General features: G+C 36.0%; 1 protein-coding gene across 1 annotated transcript in view; it reads right to left on the reverse strand.

Moving 5' to 3' along the window:
• Window positions 1-267: 267 nt before the first annotated feature.
• The window catches only part of LOC106870643 (cullin-4A), a 53,241-nt gene continuing 39,149 nt past the window's right edge, over window positions 268-14,359 (reverse strand). Inside the window, exons 12-22 of the mRNA XM_052974462.1 lie at window positions 13,930-14,026; window positions 12,894-12,960; window positions 12,448-12,558; window positions 9,773-9,858; window positions 9,087-9,194; window positions 7,100-7,213; window positions 5,538-5,643; window positions 3,967-4,040; window positions 2,641-2,739; window positions 1,930-2,082; window positions 268-1,094 (exon numbers count right to left, since the gene is read on the reverse strand). Of these exons, the coding sequence (XP_052830422.1) occupies window positions 999-1,094; window positions 1,930-2,082; window positions 2,641-2,739; window positions 3,967-4,040; window positions 5,538-5,643; window positions 7,100-7,213; window positions 9,087-9,194; window positions 9,773-9,858; window positions 12,448-12,558; window positions 12,894-12,960; window positions 13,930-14,026 (1,111 nt within the window). The 3' untranslated portion in view covers window positions 268-998. The remainder of the gene's footprint in view (window positions 1,095-1,929; window positions 2,083-2,640; window positions 2,740-3,966; window positions 4,041-5,537; window positions 5,644-7,099; window positions 7,214-9,086; window positions 9,195-9,772; window positions 9,859-12,447; window positions 12,559-12,893; window positions 12,961-13,929; window positions 14,027-14,359) is intronic.

Below are 14,359 nucleotides of genomic sequence, written 5' to 3' on the forward strand. Positions count from 1 at the left end.
TGAAACCGGATGGCTACACCAGGCTCCAATCTGATTTGGCAGAGTTTCTACAGCTGGATGCCCTTCCTAACGCCAACCACTCAGAGAGTGTAGTGGGTGCTTTTACGTGTCACCCGCACGAAGGCCAGTCAGGCGGTACTGGCAACGGCCACGCTCAAAATGGTGTATTTTATGTGCCACCCGCATATATGACGAGAGATTAATTGATTAATGGGAGATAGACAAAAGAGATTGCAAAAAAAAAAAAAAAAAAGACAACTATAAATGTTGTAGAAAAATGATAAGTTATTTCTTCAGTCTTTATTAAACCATTCCATCTAAACAATTCAGAACGACCAACTTCACAGTGGCACTCAGAAGTCTGAGAACAGCACAAAGATAAAAAAAAAAAAAGTAAGAAAAGAAAGACAGAAAGAAAGAAATAAAACAGAACAGGGTACGTTTTTTCCCCCCCATGTGGATTTTCAGGTATTATTTTTTGCCTAATGCAAAACACTTGCTGGAATTCAATCTGCTTAGCTCCCACAATCTGCCAACACAGTAGTAGTAGTAGTAGTAGTAGTAGTAAATGTTGCCATAGTGGTAGAAATGAGAGTATTATTAAGTATAGTAGTAGTAAGAGGAGGAGGAATAGTAGTAGTAGTAGTAGTAGTAGTAGTAGATTACATGTCATAATTGTCCAACTGTTGGCAATGTCAATAAAAGATGTTCGATAGACATGCTAGCAAGGATCACAACCATAGGTTGATCATCATCATCATCATCATCATCGTTATCATCATCAACACTACATTCCTTACTCCGCAAACATCCGCCATCAACCAACAGAAAGCAGTGGTAAGTGTGGAGACAACGTTTAAGGTACCAGTCCTACAACTTGGAAACAAAAATCAGAAGTTTTTTTTTTTTTGTTTGGGTTTTTTTTTTTTTTATCAATGATAAAATAATAATAATTATTATTATTATTTTCCATATTGATCTTTAGGGCGCCAATATTTTTAAGCAACATAGTGGTAGGTGTTAGGGTTGTCTTTGTCCCGTTCCATATAATCTCGATCTATCAGACTTTCAATCCTTTTCTTTAGGTCAGCCGGCTGCAACAAAAAAGAAGACAGGTCTCAGAGAAGAGAAAACAAGTTCAGGGCAAAATATATTGTCTGAGGAGAGGGACAGTGGTTATGTTAACCCTTTAGTGTTCAAATTAATGTCAAAAGTAATCCTTATTCATGTACACTTTAAAAAATTAATCTGGTATTATCTTGTAACTTCAAGATTTGAGAGATGTAATTGTTTATTTTTAGAATGACATTGCAGGGTAGGTGTGAGATACTGGCTCTGGTCAGTTTGAGCATAAAATGAGTAGAATATTTGGGCCGGATATAGCCGGTTTAAACACTAAAGGGTTAACCATGTTCAATTAATAAATTCTAATATCCCTGCCTCTCTTCGTCTCTCATAGTATTTCTATGTGCATAGTTGAACATCTGATCAAAGGCATATCAGCCAGTCACAATAATTTTGTATTTCATTAGAAGCAGACGTGTGCATGTGTGAGTGTGCCTCCAGCACCAAAAACATAGTTACCAAAACAGGTTCAATGACCAGTCAGCCATGCCAAATTACCAGCAACCAAACAACCACAGCCTCTCGTCTCATTCTGTAGAAATGTAGAGCATTGGGTACGGTGGTGTTGAGTGGTAAGCATAGTGGCATGGAGTACAAAAAGATAATTCAGCCTTCCTACGAGAGTAGCAATATCCAACAGGATTGGCTATGATAAACAGGGCAAAATGTAGTCCTAGACACAGCTTGAACGTTTCGACCACTGATCCACTCAATCATAAGCAGCAACGACTGCCCGAAAAATTTCTGATTCACTGAGATCAAACAACAAAAAAAAAAAGATGACAATGATTTAGAGATACGTACTTTGACTGGAAATTTCAGCTGGTTATACAATTCTGAGATGAGTAAATTATGACTGAGCGTCTTGCGGGTTTTCATGATCCGTACAATAGCAGCATCAACTTGGTACTGTCTATCTTGGAACACTCCTTCTGTAGTGCTAGTATTTTCTTCTTGCTGTAAAAGAAAATAAGAGACTCTGGCTTTTATACAACTGTTTTTTCTAACTAAGTCCTTGAGCCAAAGAGGGATCTTCTACATGGTTGGTCAACCTGCTAGAAACAGCAGCCTCTCTCAGATCACATCCTAATCAACAAGGAGGAACATACCGATTGAATAATATAGTCTTTAATATACAAGATGGTCACAACTAGAACATCTCTGAACATAGGTCTGCTGATTCAGAGCATACCTGGAACTATCTGACAACAGGCAGAACATGTAAAATGCAGGTATACTATGGTTGTATACTATGGTTGTATGGTTGTATACTATGGTTGTATACTATGGTTGTAACAAAAAATAAACCAAATGATGAATAGTTGAACATAGGTCCAATCAACGTGAACAAAGGACATATTGGATAATAGAAACCTAAATATTTCATGTCTGAAAAAGGGAAAAGGCATGGTGGTCAGAGCTAGAGTGCTTTTGACCAAAGACGTACTCAATCAGGGATGATCAGGAGCTAAAACAATAGAAGCAGAATGGGAAAAAAAAAAAGTCTTTACTTACCGTCTCTTTCATTTGAATCTGGTTAATTTTGATTCGGAATAGTTTGTGTTTAAAATCATCATTAAAAACAAATTTGTCACCATCTTCCACATCCCTGCCCTACAAGTTAACAACAAGCACAAACACACATGTAAACATTAGTTTGACAAATAATACAATATGAAGGCCAGTCTTCAAAGCTGTATTATTCAGTAATCATAAAAATAGAGACGTCAAGATGTGTAAGCCTCAATCCCCACCCCATATAAAACATGAAAATGACAAAACAAATAGAAATAATCAGGAACAGTAAAAATTAACAGTTATGTTCCTTTAACTTACTTAGATACATCAACCAAAGGACTGTGGCCTATTGAAGGTAGCTTTTTTTTTGCAGGAGAAATGAATGTCAATTTTATACAAACAGCCATGAATTGTATGCTCCTGTAAAAATGACAGCCAAATCTAAATCACACCTTGCCGTCTTTAAAAAGAGAGGAAAAATGGAATATTGGATATACTTGAATCAAGATGGGGATAGTCATGGATTGTGCATAGGCCTGAATTGGCAGAGTCGTTAGAGCATCAACCAGAAAGTTTCACTGTTCTCCAAGTTCAAATCTTATTGAGGTCAACTTTGCATTTCATCCTTTTTTGCAAGTTCAGTGAAAAAGTAACAATCCAAAGTGGTGGATTTACAGGACTGAAAGATCACCTGACTAGATGGCTTGTGGTATTCGTTCCTTGTTCTTTGTGCCCCGAGTTCAAATCATGCCACTGGCTGTTGGGATGGTATGCTTAAACTGCTGCCCTGTTTGATACCATTACCATGACCCTTTTAGTGCCTTTAGCAGAGTCCACTTAGTTTCTGGTTTGAAGATAACTTCCTTCGTATCAGTCTTGGAGGCCCTGTAACAGGTCATGGGCATATCACTTCCTCTGATTAGAATCAGAATTTTATAAAATAACAAAAACAAAAAACACCAGCAGTATTTACTTCTACCTACCTGTGTTGAGTGTTTTGGTCACTGATATAACACAACAGTACAAAGGGTAACACAATTCAAACTGCCCTCTCAACATTGTCACCTTCAGTTGAACCTACTATTCTACTGACTTAGCCTAGTCTTGCCTTTCACACATACACACAAGAGCTAAAATAAGGTGAGAAACTAACTGCAGACATCCCCTCTATATTGCATATAACTGTGACATGGAATTCTGTAATGTAATACAAAATCTATATTTCCACTGACTCTCATATTACATGGAAGAATTTGTCTTATGCTACTTGGTTGTAACAGAGAAATTATACCAGAATCAAGTAAAAACACAATGAATGCTTACCTTAGGAACTTTAAGTAACACTCTGGCTTTTCCACAAGCTAAGGATTGCAATGTTCGACGAAGTTCACTGTCTTCTGCAATAGTAAGAAATTACGGCTATTAACTTAACCAAGGTTTCATTTTGTTACATGTAATATCTATTTAAAGGTTATAAACTCTTTGGTACAAAGACATTTTGATTGATTAATAAATATTGATGTTCAGTTACTTGGTATAACAATTATTTTAGTAAAATAGTGAAAAAGAAACCATTAGCACCACCTCCCCCAAAATTCTTTTTTTTTGTTTGTTTTTTCTCTTGTTGAATATAACAAAATATGGAAATTTTATGCTATTAAATAAGGTTTTTTTTTTCGTCTTCTTGATAAAATTCCAATTGGCAGGTTGTAAATATATACATGAGGAAAATACTTACATTTCGAAAGTGCTCGTGGTATGAACTAAGTTACCTCCCCTGAAATAAATCACGTCTACATTGCACATTATATACGCTATAAGCATACAACACCACATTGCGTGTGTGTGTGAGAGAGAGAGAGAGAGAGAGAGAAAAAGGAGGAGAGAATAAAGACGTAGCTGTGTGGTTAAGTTCGTTTCCCAAGCATGGTTTCAGGTTCAGTCCCACTGCAAGGTACCTTGGGCAAGTTTCTTCTGCTATAACCCTAGGTCCACCAAGGACTTGTGAGTGGATTTGGAAGATGGAACTCTGTGTGTGTGTGTGTGTATACATACATACATACACACACACACACACAGAGGTGAGCACATAAGTGCAAAACAAGGCAGAAAAAATAGTACTCGAATACCAAAGGTAGAGTAATATGCTTTTATTAAAGCTGCAAAATTATCACAAGACTGTTACTCAGAGTTTCACGTTCCTGTTCGTTGGACAGTTGTGATGAAAACTGAATTAAAATTGTGATGGTACATGTGATATAGTGTAATGTAATGTAGTTCAAATACATGAATAAGCATTTAATACATATATATATATATGGGGGAGGGTATGTGTGCATTTTTTATCTACTTGTCTTGTCATCACATGATAGTTGCAAATGAGTGTCATTTTCATACTAGCAATGTCATTCATTTCCAATGTTGTTTGTTCTTCAAGCAGTTTATTACTGCTCCACTATACAGACCACAAAATTAATAAAAACAGTAAACGGTACATGAAATAGGATACAGACACAGAACTTCAGGAGGTAAAAACTCAGAAAAATGGAAGATAACACTAACACCCACTTTGATGCTGTGTTACAAACCCATCCAAACCATAGCAATGTGGAAAGAAGGCATGAATTGTCAGGCAGCCAGCCTTTTGTGATTATATACCTAAGAATACACTTTGCCTTCTCAACAGAGAGAGAGAGAGAAGCTTGTCTATCTATGATTAGGATTTAGATCCAAAAACTTTAATAGAAGCACTTTTAATGAGGATTAGTGTTGGAATGGTTCAAATCACAGAGATTGTACAACTCTTCACCCATAAAATATCTATTCTCACTCTACCTAGTTTCTCCCCTTGTATGGAGTCATGATAATGAGAGTTAACAAAGCCGCCAACTTACCTATAGCTGTAGCTTGTTTTATGTCTTCAAATGTAAACTCATCTCCATCATTGAAAAGAAGGAAACACAGAGTCTGGAACAAAGATACCTGTAGTTCTTTCTTACCCTAAAAAGAGAAAGAAATGTCATTTAGATAGAATGCAGTCTCCTACAGTACATGATGTGATGTTTTGAAAGCTGAGTACACCTACATATTTAAATCTGCTGAACTACAACCAGTATGGAGCTTCAATGTGGTCACATAATTTGAAAGAAATACTAGCAAATCTTCCCCCATATCATTCCCTACTACCATAAATAAAAGAATAGAAGGAATGGGTAAACATTTATGCAGATGCTCAACTTACTAGAAATAGCAACTAAATCTTGCTCAAAACACACCTTACCATCATAGCAAAGACAGATATGCTGAATAATGTAACATGATCCTGGATTTCAGTGCATGTTAGAAAAACACAAGGATAGTCACAACTGCGATGCCTTTGTTCAAAGGTACTACAACAACCTACTTAACTCAAAGAGCAGAATTTCTGTATAAGGTTGATTTTAGGCTGGTGAATGACAAAATGCTTGAAGTGTCTGTATATGTGATGGCTAAATGATTAAGCAGTTCACTTCCTTATCATGAGATACTGGTTTTAATCCAACTGTACTGCATTAAGGGCATGTGTTTTCGATTGTAGCCCCAAGTCTAGCTTTTTAAGTGAAATTGAACAGATATAAACTATCAGAAGGAATGTATCTATAATTCAAATCCTAGCTTTTCTCATTGAGTCAGTCATTGCCTATGCTATAATACCACAAAGTAGTTCTGTTGAAATAGCTATGACACTCATTGTGAAAACCAGAGCCATCATGCTTGTTAACTGAGACCAAGCAACTCACAACTGTTAAGCATGTAGCCTGCTCATGTTCCTCGTAAAACTAGCTCCATCATCAGAAATTCCAGGATTGTTACAGAAAGACAATAGTGGAAGAAAAAAAATCAACAATTAAACTATAAATGTGCACATGTGGCTTCCAACAGAAGGTACACTAAATGCTAACCTGACACTCGTAATCATCATCATCATCGTCGTTTAACGTCCGCTTTCCATGCTAGCATGGATTGGACGATTTGACTGAGGACTGGTGAACCAAATGGCTACACCAGGCTCCAATCTGATTTGGCAGAGTTTCTACAGCTGGATGCCCTTCCTAATGCCAACCACTCAGACAGTGTAGTGGGTGCTTTTAAGAAAAAATATATGAAGTTGTTTTCATAATTCACACAATATTGAAGTTTTATTCATCTGTGTTATGGAATATAGTGACAAATAAGGTTCAGCTTTTATCACCATTAGCAGGGGTGAGCAAAATATTTTTTTTTATGAAACTGCATTTTGTGTTAGGCAATTTTCTAATAGATTACACCTTCCAGAATGAATTTAAACTTAGAATCATTTATTGAAAACCCACATCCATCACTTAAATAACAACAAACAACATTGCACAGGAAAAGTTTCCACTCCAAAATCAAAAGCATGCTGATATGACCAAACTAGTTGATTTATACAACTCACGTTACTAAATTCTGCTTTTAAGACACAATGACCCAACGTAGGCTGCCACTGGAGTTTGCGACCACTGTGCTTTCCGAGGTAAAACTTCTTAAATATTTCTTGATATTGAACCATCTGAAATGACAGAAACATAATACATTGAAACAAAGTAAATATATATATATATATATATATATATAGAGTACATTCACTTATTACCATCGTATTTTATTGCTAGCAAAGACTGCACCAAAATAACAAATAACTGTGTGTACTTATCCTGTTTAGACACATTTGTGATAAATGGCTCTAATTAAGGTATTGGGTCATCCCATAAATAATGTAGTTTTTTTTATACTTCTTTTATTTTTCAAAATTAAGATAAATTTTTAAAAATCTAAAACATACTCTCCTTCATTTTCTACAATGCTCTTCCATCTATCTGGTAGACTTGCAAGGCCCCTCTTCCAAAATTCACTCCTCTGGTACTGTTCTGACCTTGTCTACAGAATTCATATTTTTCCTGTCCAAATCATTTTGAAGATTGTGGAATAAATGATAATCAGATGGGGGCGATGCCTGGCGAATATGGTGGGTGGGGCATCATTTCCCATTCCAACTGCTCTACCCTTTCAATGTCATCCTCGCTGTATGTGGCCAAGCATTATCCTGATGGAAAAACATCTTTCGTCTTGAAATCAAAGACGGTCGTTTTTCTTCAAGCACTGACTTAAGCTGCTCAAGCTGCTTGGAGATCTTTGTTGTCGTTTGGTTTGGGCTTAAAAGTTCAAAGTGGACTAAACCTTTCATATCCCACCAAACAGATAACAACACCTGACGTGGAAGAAGACTTTCTTTAGCCTAGGGTGCCAGTGTTTCTCTTTTCCCTACCATCTTGGGTTCTTGACATTTTTATAGAGAACCCATTTGCCGTCACCAGTCACTATTCAGTCCCCAAAAAGTTCATTCGTGAGACATGACAGCAAAGAAGAGCATACATTCCCTCTCTGCATGTGATTATACTCGGAAAGTTTGTAAGGAACCCATTGACCCAATTTGCTGACTTTTCCAATGGTACGCAGGTATCAATGAATGGTTGAATGACCAAATCCAAGCTTCTCTGCTAGTTCCTCAACAGTTATGATGGGATTTTGTTCCACCAAGGTTTGCAGGACGTCTTCATCAAGCTCTACAGATCTTCCAGGACAAGGCCTATCCTCTAGGCTGTAGTTTCCAGTTTGGAATATCTGGAACCACTGACACTCATTGGAAGGAATGTATGGGTATGATGATGCATGGCAATGAAACAAGACCAATAACCAACAGAACCTGAAGAAAATGTTTATTAAAATTCCATTTGGTATACAGATCTAATTTTCTAAGACAGGTGAAATTGTATTGATGAAATGACTGGATGGCAGCAATTTTACTTGGCTTGATGTGTCTTCTCAAATACAGCAAATCACCACAACTCCCAGTCCCTTGTCATTTCCTCAGTGAGGCCGAGCGTCTGAAGATCCTTTCTCACCATTTTGTCTCATGTCTTCTTGGATCTACTCCTTCCACAATTAGAGCTTGGCACTTCTTTATGCAGCTGTCCTCATCCATACACATCACATGACCAAACCAACACAGTCTTCTCTCTTGTACACATTTGATGCCTCTTATACCCAGTTTTTCCTCTTAAATCACTTACAATCTCATGTGTGCACATTGACATTACCTGTCTATTAGTGTATGCTAGCTTCTTCCCAAAATTTAATGCCTGGCCTTGAGCCTATGTTAGAAAATTACTATTATTATTATTACCATCATCAACTAAATTCAGTATAAACCAAACCAATTAACCACTTGTCAGTCATGTTGATTGAACATGTAGAAGTATACTAAGACTTGATCTCCTAAACACGTGGTCATTAGGCCAGAACCTTAACAATATAACAACTACCGTGTTTCATATAAAGAGAGTGAAAACAAAAAGGGAAGGTCATTAAGGTAGTTTACTTACCTCAACAGGAAGATGCACCTCCATATGTGGGTATGTAGGCCAGTAACCCATTGTTAAAATATTTACAGTCAGATCAATACCGCCAGGCTGAGAACGTGCAGGCATATGCTGGTGGATAATATCGGAGATATTAATAGAAAAACACAACAGTAACAGTAAAGCCTAATAATGATAATTTCAATAATAATGATAATAATGAAAAAAAAGCCTAATATTGATAATATCAATAATAATGATAATAATGAAAAAAAGCCTAATAATGATAATTTCAATAAGAACATATAACTCTTCAAGTTCATGTATTAAATTAAAGTCTCATGAATATATTTCAACTTCTTCCCCTTCTACCAAATGAACAGACAGTTGTTTTAGTGTCAAATGCCATTTGATTTTTTCAAATATTATCTTTCTTTTTAACTATGCATTCATCTTTCTGAAGAAATAATTTGACAGGCTTTTAATCTCTACTTACTCCGTCCTAATTTTTCCTATTACTCAAAATAAAATTTCTACAAACTAAAAAGAAATTAAAAAAAAAAAAATCCTATTACAACAACAATATGAATTCTTTTTCTTTTTATTTGTTTTCTAGTATTGGTTTCAAACAATCAAATGTGGCTATGTTGGGGCACTACCAAATCAATTGTTTTCATGTATCAAAATATAATTAAATACAAGAAACTTACATGCTTGAAATTTAACATAATATCCTTTGATAATTCCATATCTTTAAACATTCCTTCTAACTTACTGGTAAAAGCTGCTCCACATTCTAAACAAAAAAGAAAAAGAAGGAAAATTACATGTGAGATTTTTCTAAAATTCAAAGTACACAAAAGATAGTCTTTAACATAACTACAAATTCTTCCTATATCATATAAGCTTTGTCCCAGATGTGCATGTGTACAAACACACAACAATAGACATATATTTCATCATTATCATCATCATTCAAGGCCACTTTTCCATGCTGGAATTTGTTGAAAGGGACTGTCTATGGCTGGATGCCCTTCCTGTCACCAACTCTCACCTGATGTCAAGATAAAGGTGCACATAAACATACACACATATATACATACATGATGGGCTTCTTTCAGTTTCCATCAACCAAATCCAGTCACAAGATTTTAGGTAGCCAGGGGTTATAGAAGACTAATTGGGGAAACTCAGTCAAGTGCTTTAAAAGTTTCACACAACCTAAGTAAAGCAATTTAAGTCTATATGTAAGATACATTCATTCCGTTTGCTTTATATTGATCCATGGTCTGTTTTCCATGCTGGCAAAGGTTGGACAGTTTGACAGGAGCTGGCCAGTCAGTGAGCTGCACCAGACTCCAGTTGTCTGTATATAGTATTTTATTTATATTATTTAACTGTATTTATCAATTTTCAGCCTAATTCAGATGTGTGAGATGCACTTCAAATCTTATGCTCAGGATTAAGGTAATAAAATATATATATATATATATGATGGCATTAGGAAGGACATCCAGCGGTAGAAACTTTGCCTGGTGCAGCCTTCTGGCTCACCAGCCCTCAGTCAAACCATCCAACCCATGCCAGCATGGAAAGCGGACGTTAAACGATGATGATGATATATGCTTTGTATATATTTGAGATTCTTCCCTTTACATATTTACATAGACATTATTACCATAGCTGTAATTAATAATTTATTTTCAATTATTCAGAGCACTTTCAGTGTACACTACACACACAAAGATACAGCTAATACCATTGATTTAAACCCAGATCTTTAAATAGATATTACTAAGTGCAACCAGGCATTCTGCCTAACACTAGCAATTTTGTCAGTCAACAATCATATATATATATATATATATATATATATATATATATATACACACACACACACACACTAATGTATCATTGTGAACAATATATTTATAGTAACATAGTATATTAAACATGTATGAACATTACACATTAATTTTCAGCCTACTCTTTCTACTGGATTTTAGCTACTTATAAAAATAATTACCACTAGCTAAAGTTCACAAGCCGAAATTCCTAGTAGTAGGGCTTAAGAGCACTAACAACACCTGGGGGAGAGGAAGAAAAAAAAAAATCACCCTTCATCAACTGAGAGACTTTTAACCATCACTGCAGTGCCTACAACTATCAAGAAATTTAAGAATGCTTTTATGTATGCACAACCCTTTACGCTTACACTAATATACCTCAGTTGGGCTTTCTGGCCCCTTGCCAAGAAGGTCTATACTAACTTTGTAATATTGTATTCCCATTACCAAGCAAAAAAATTTCTCTGACTCTATCAACAACCATCCAAAACCACCTGATCTATTCATCTCTAGACCTCTTGTTATTACTCTATTTTCCCAGCCCTCTAAATCTCAGGATTGACAGAACAATTTGTCGCTACCTCAAACCACATACCCAATTCAACACAGGAGTCTATTGCTCTAACCACAAACACTTCAACACAGATGATGCTACCCTTCACTCCTTAACTTTCTGCATACAAATATCATCTACATGCTGAGGCCATGTAAAAAGCAACGGTGATAGTACCACATAAAATGCACTGGTGGTGGAGTCACACAATACCGGTGCTATGTAAAAAGCACTGGTGATGGTGCCACATAAAAAGTACTGCTGCTGATGGCACGTACAAAGTACTGGAGCTGGTGCCATGTAAAAAGTACTGGAGCTGGTGCCATATAAAAACCATTGGTGATTATGTTACATAATGCTGGGTGCTACATAAAAACACTGGTGCCATGAAAAAGCACCCAGTACACTCTGTAAAGTGATTAGCATTAGGGAAGGCATCCAGCTGTAAAAACCAGGCCAAAACAGACTATAAAACCTGGTATGACCCCTGACCTTATTAGTTCTTGTCAAGCCATCCAACCCATGCCAGCATGGAAAACGAATGTTAACTGATGATGATACAACCAATGCAATGCTTCCATGAAGAGATCCTGATAAAAATTCTCCAATGAAGACAATGCAGCCTGGTTTTCCTCAAACACTTCCCAGACAAAAGTCCTGCTTGTATCAGTGATCCACTGTTTTCCCTCCACTATTGCAATGGATTATCCTTCCTCTGTACAAAACAAACTACATAACACCTCTGGCCTACCAACCAAATGTACTCCTTCTCTTCTTGATTCACTTCCCTTCTAAATCTACCCTAAATATGTATTCCTTATCAAACTAAAAGGACCTACAAAGAACACATATACTACCCTCCTCCTCCTCTAAACAGGTCCAGAAAAAAAAATCCCTCAAACAGAATGTCACATTGGTTAACCCTCATTCACCAGTGTTTATATAAAATAGCTGTGCTAATAAGAGACTGATTAAGAATTCTTACCCTGTTTTAGTTTTGACAGCATGGACTTTTCTGCATCAACTGAAGCACTCTTTCCAACAATAAGTCTCTTAGCAAGGTCTTTCTTATAAAAAGCTTCAAACATATCTTTTCCTAAAACAAAATAAAATAAATGAGTGAATATACTGATTACTGCAGCCTGAATGAATTATTATGAAGAGGCAAAAACCAGGAAACTAGAAGTGGTCTTGACACCAAAAAGCATTTAGTAAAGTTGATGTTGAATAACTTTCTGCAGTGGAGAGGAGACATTTTAAGCAAGACCATCACAGGGAGAAAATTAGCTCAAAACTTCAGAGTTCTTAATTTCCCACAGCATACAAACTTACTGATATTTGCCAACTTTACTCAAAAAAAAAAAAAAATGAACTTAACAATGAGCAAGAAGCAGGAAAAGAAAAGTCTAAATATTAGTTTCAGTCACTTACCATGGATAAATCGAAACAGAACCATTATCTTATCTAAAAGCCGTTCTAATTCTTCTTCTGTTGCTTCCTATAAATAATAAAGCAGTTTAAATTAACAAGTTATTTCAATAAACAATAGAATTACAAAAGCACAATACAAAAGATTATTATAAGAAAAAGATTGAGATGATGTGTAAAGTCTGTACTTTTCTAATGTGGGTTTTCGTGACATAAGAGGATAAAAGCAAAATTCAAAAGTGGATTGCAAAGTCAGCTTATCAGAAGCTTTTTTTATAATACAGAACAAAACATTTGTTACTTTTGTTCATTAGCTTCAGATCAACCCTGAATAGACAGACGTTTTGATCAAAGGCATGACGATCCTGTCCTCATTTTGTAGTGTTAATATCTCTAAGAATACATTATCTTATATGCAATTCTTATAATTTGAAGATGTGGAAGTTATATCTAGGAAGTCAAGCAACTACAGAGTATCCCTTGTTAGTTTGTAACTGAATCAATTTTGATTGGTCCAATACTACAGCCAATATTTGTCTAATTAATTCGCTGATAAGTCCCCACTACTGTTTATTGAATGATAAAATACTTCTGTTTATTGAAGAAAAAGGATATAGGTAAGTGATTCATGAGAACTGTTTGTGCTGCTTAAGAAAGTGGCTAACAACAGGGTCAAATATAAAAATCACCATTTCCATTAGTTTTATTTTAATTCCTTTAGAAACTAGAACAAATGAATTTCAGAACTGGCTACTACCATAATAGAAAGATCTGAAAATCTTATGGGTGGATTTTGGAACCATGAATTTTTCAATAAAATGACAATTAATTGTAATAACAAATTTCCATTGGAAAGCAGAATTTTTTTTACAAGAACTACAAAAAAAAAACCTCGAAATCATTAAACTTTAAACTATAAGCCTAGAATCTGGAATTTATATAAAACAAAAAGCAACAACTAATGCTTGCTCTATACTGACAATTTACAAATAAATCAAGTGACAGGTATTTTGATGAAATAGTAAACACCAGAACTTACTTTATTTCCCGCCCGGAGCTTATAGTCCACATACTTAGCTGGAAGAGAAGAGTTGGAGATGAGAACCAAAGAGAAAGAGAAAGCAAAGGTCTCCTGTCAGAATATGTCAAATAATGCTTCTTATTAAACAGTTTTATTCAAAGACAAAACTAAACTGACATAATGCTCTTTAGAACATTAGCTTTAAAATTCAAATCACATATATACATACAAGATCGTTGCCAGTGCCCCTGGACTGGTTCTTGTGCGGTTGGCACATGAGATGCACCATTTTGAGCGTGGCCGTTGCCAGTACCGCCTGACTGGCTCCTGTAGGATTTTCGAGCGAGATCGTTGCCAGTGCCCCTGGACTGGCTTGTGCGGGTGGCACATAAAAGACACCATTTCGAGCGTGGCCGTTTTCGTGCGGGTGACACGTAAAAGCACCCAC

This window comes from Octopus bimaculoides, chromosome 18 (assembly GCF_001194135.2).
Source record: "Octopus bimaculoides isolate UCB-OBI-ISO-001 chromosome 18, ASM119413v2, whole genome shotgun sequence".
Lineage (NCBI taxonomy): Eukaryota > Metazoa > Mollusca > Cephalopoda > Octopoda > Octopodidae > Octopus > Octopus bimaculoides.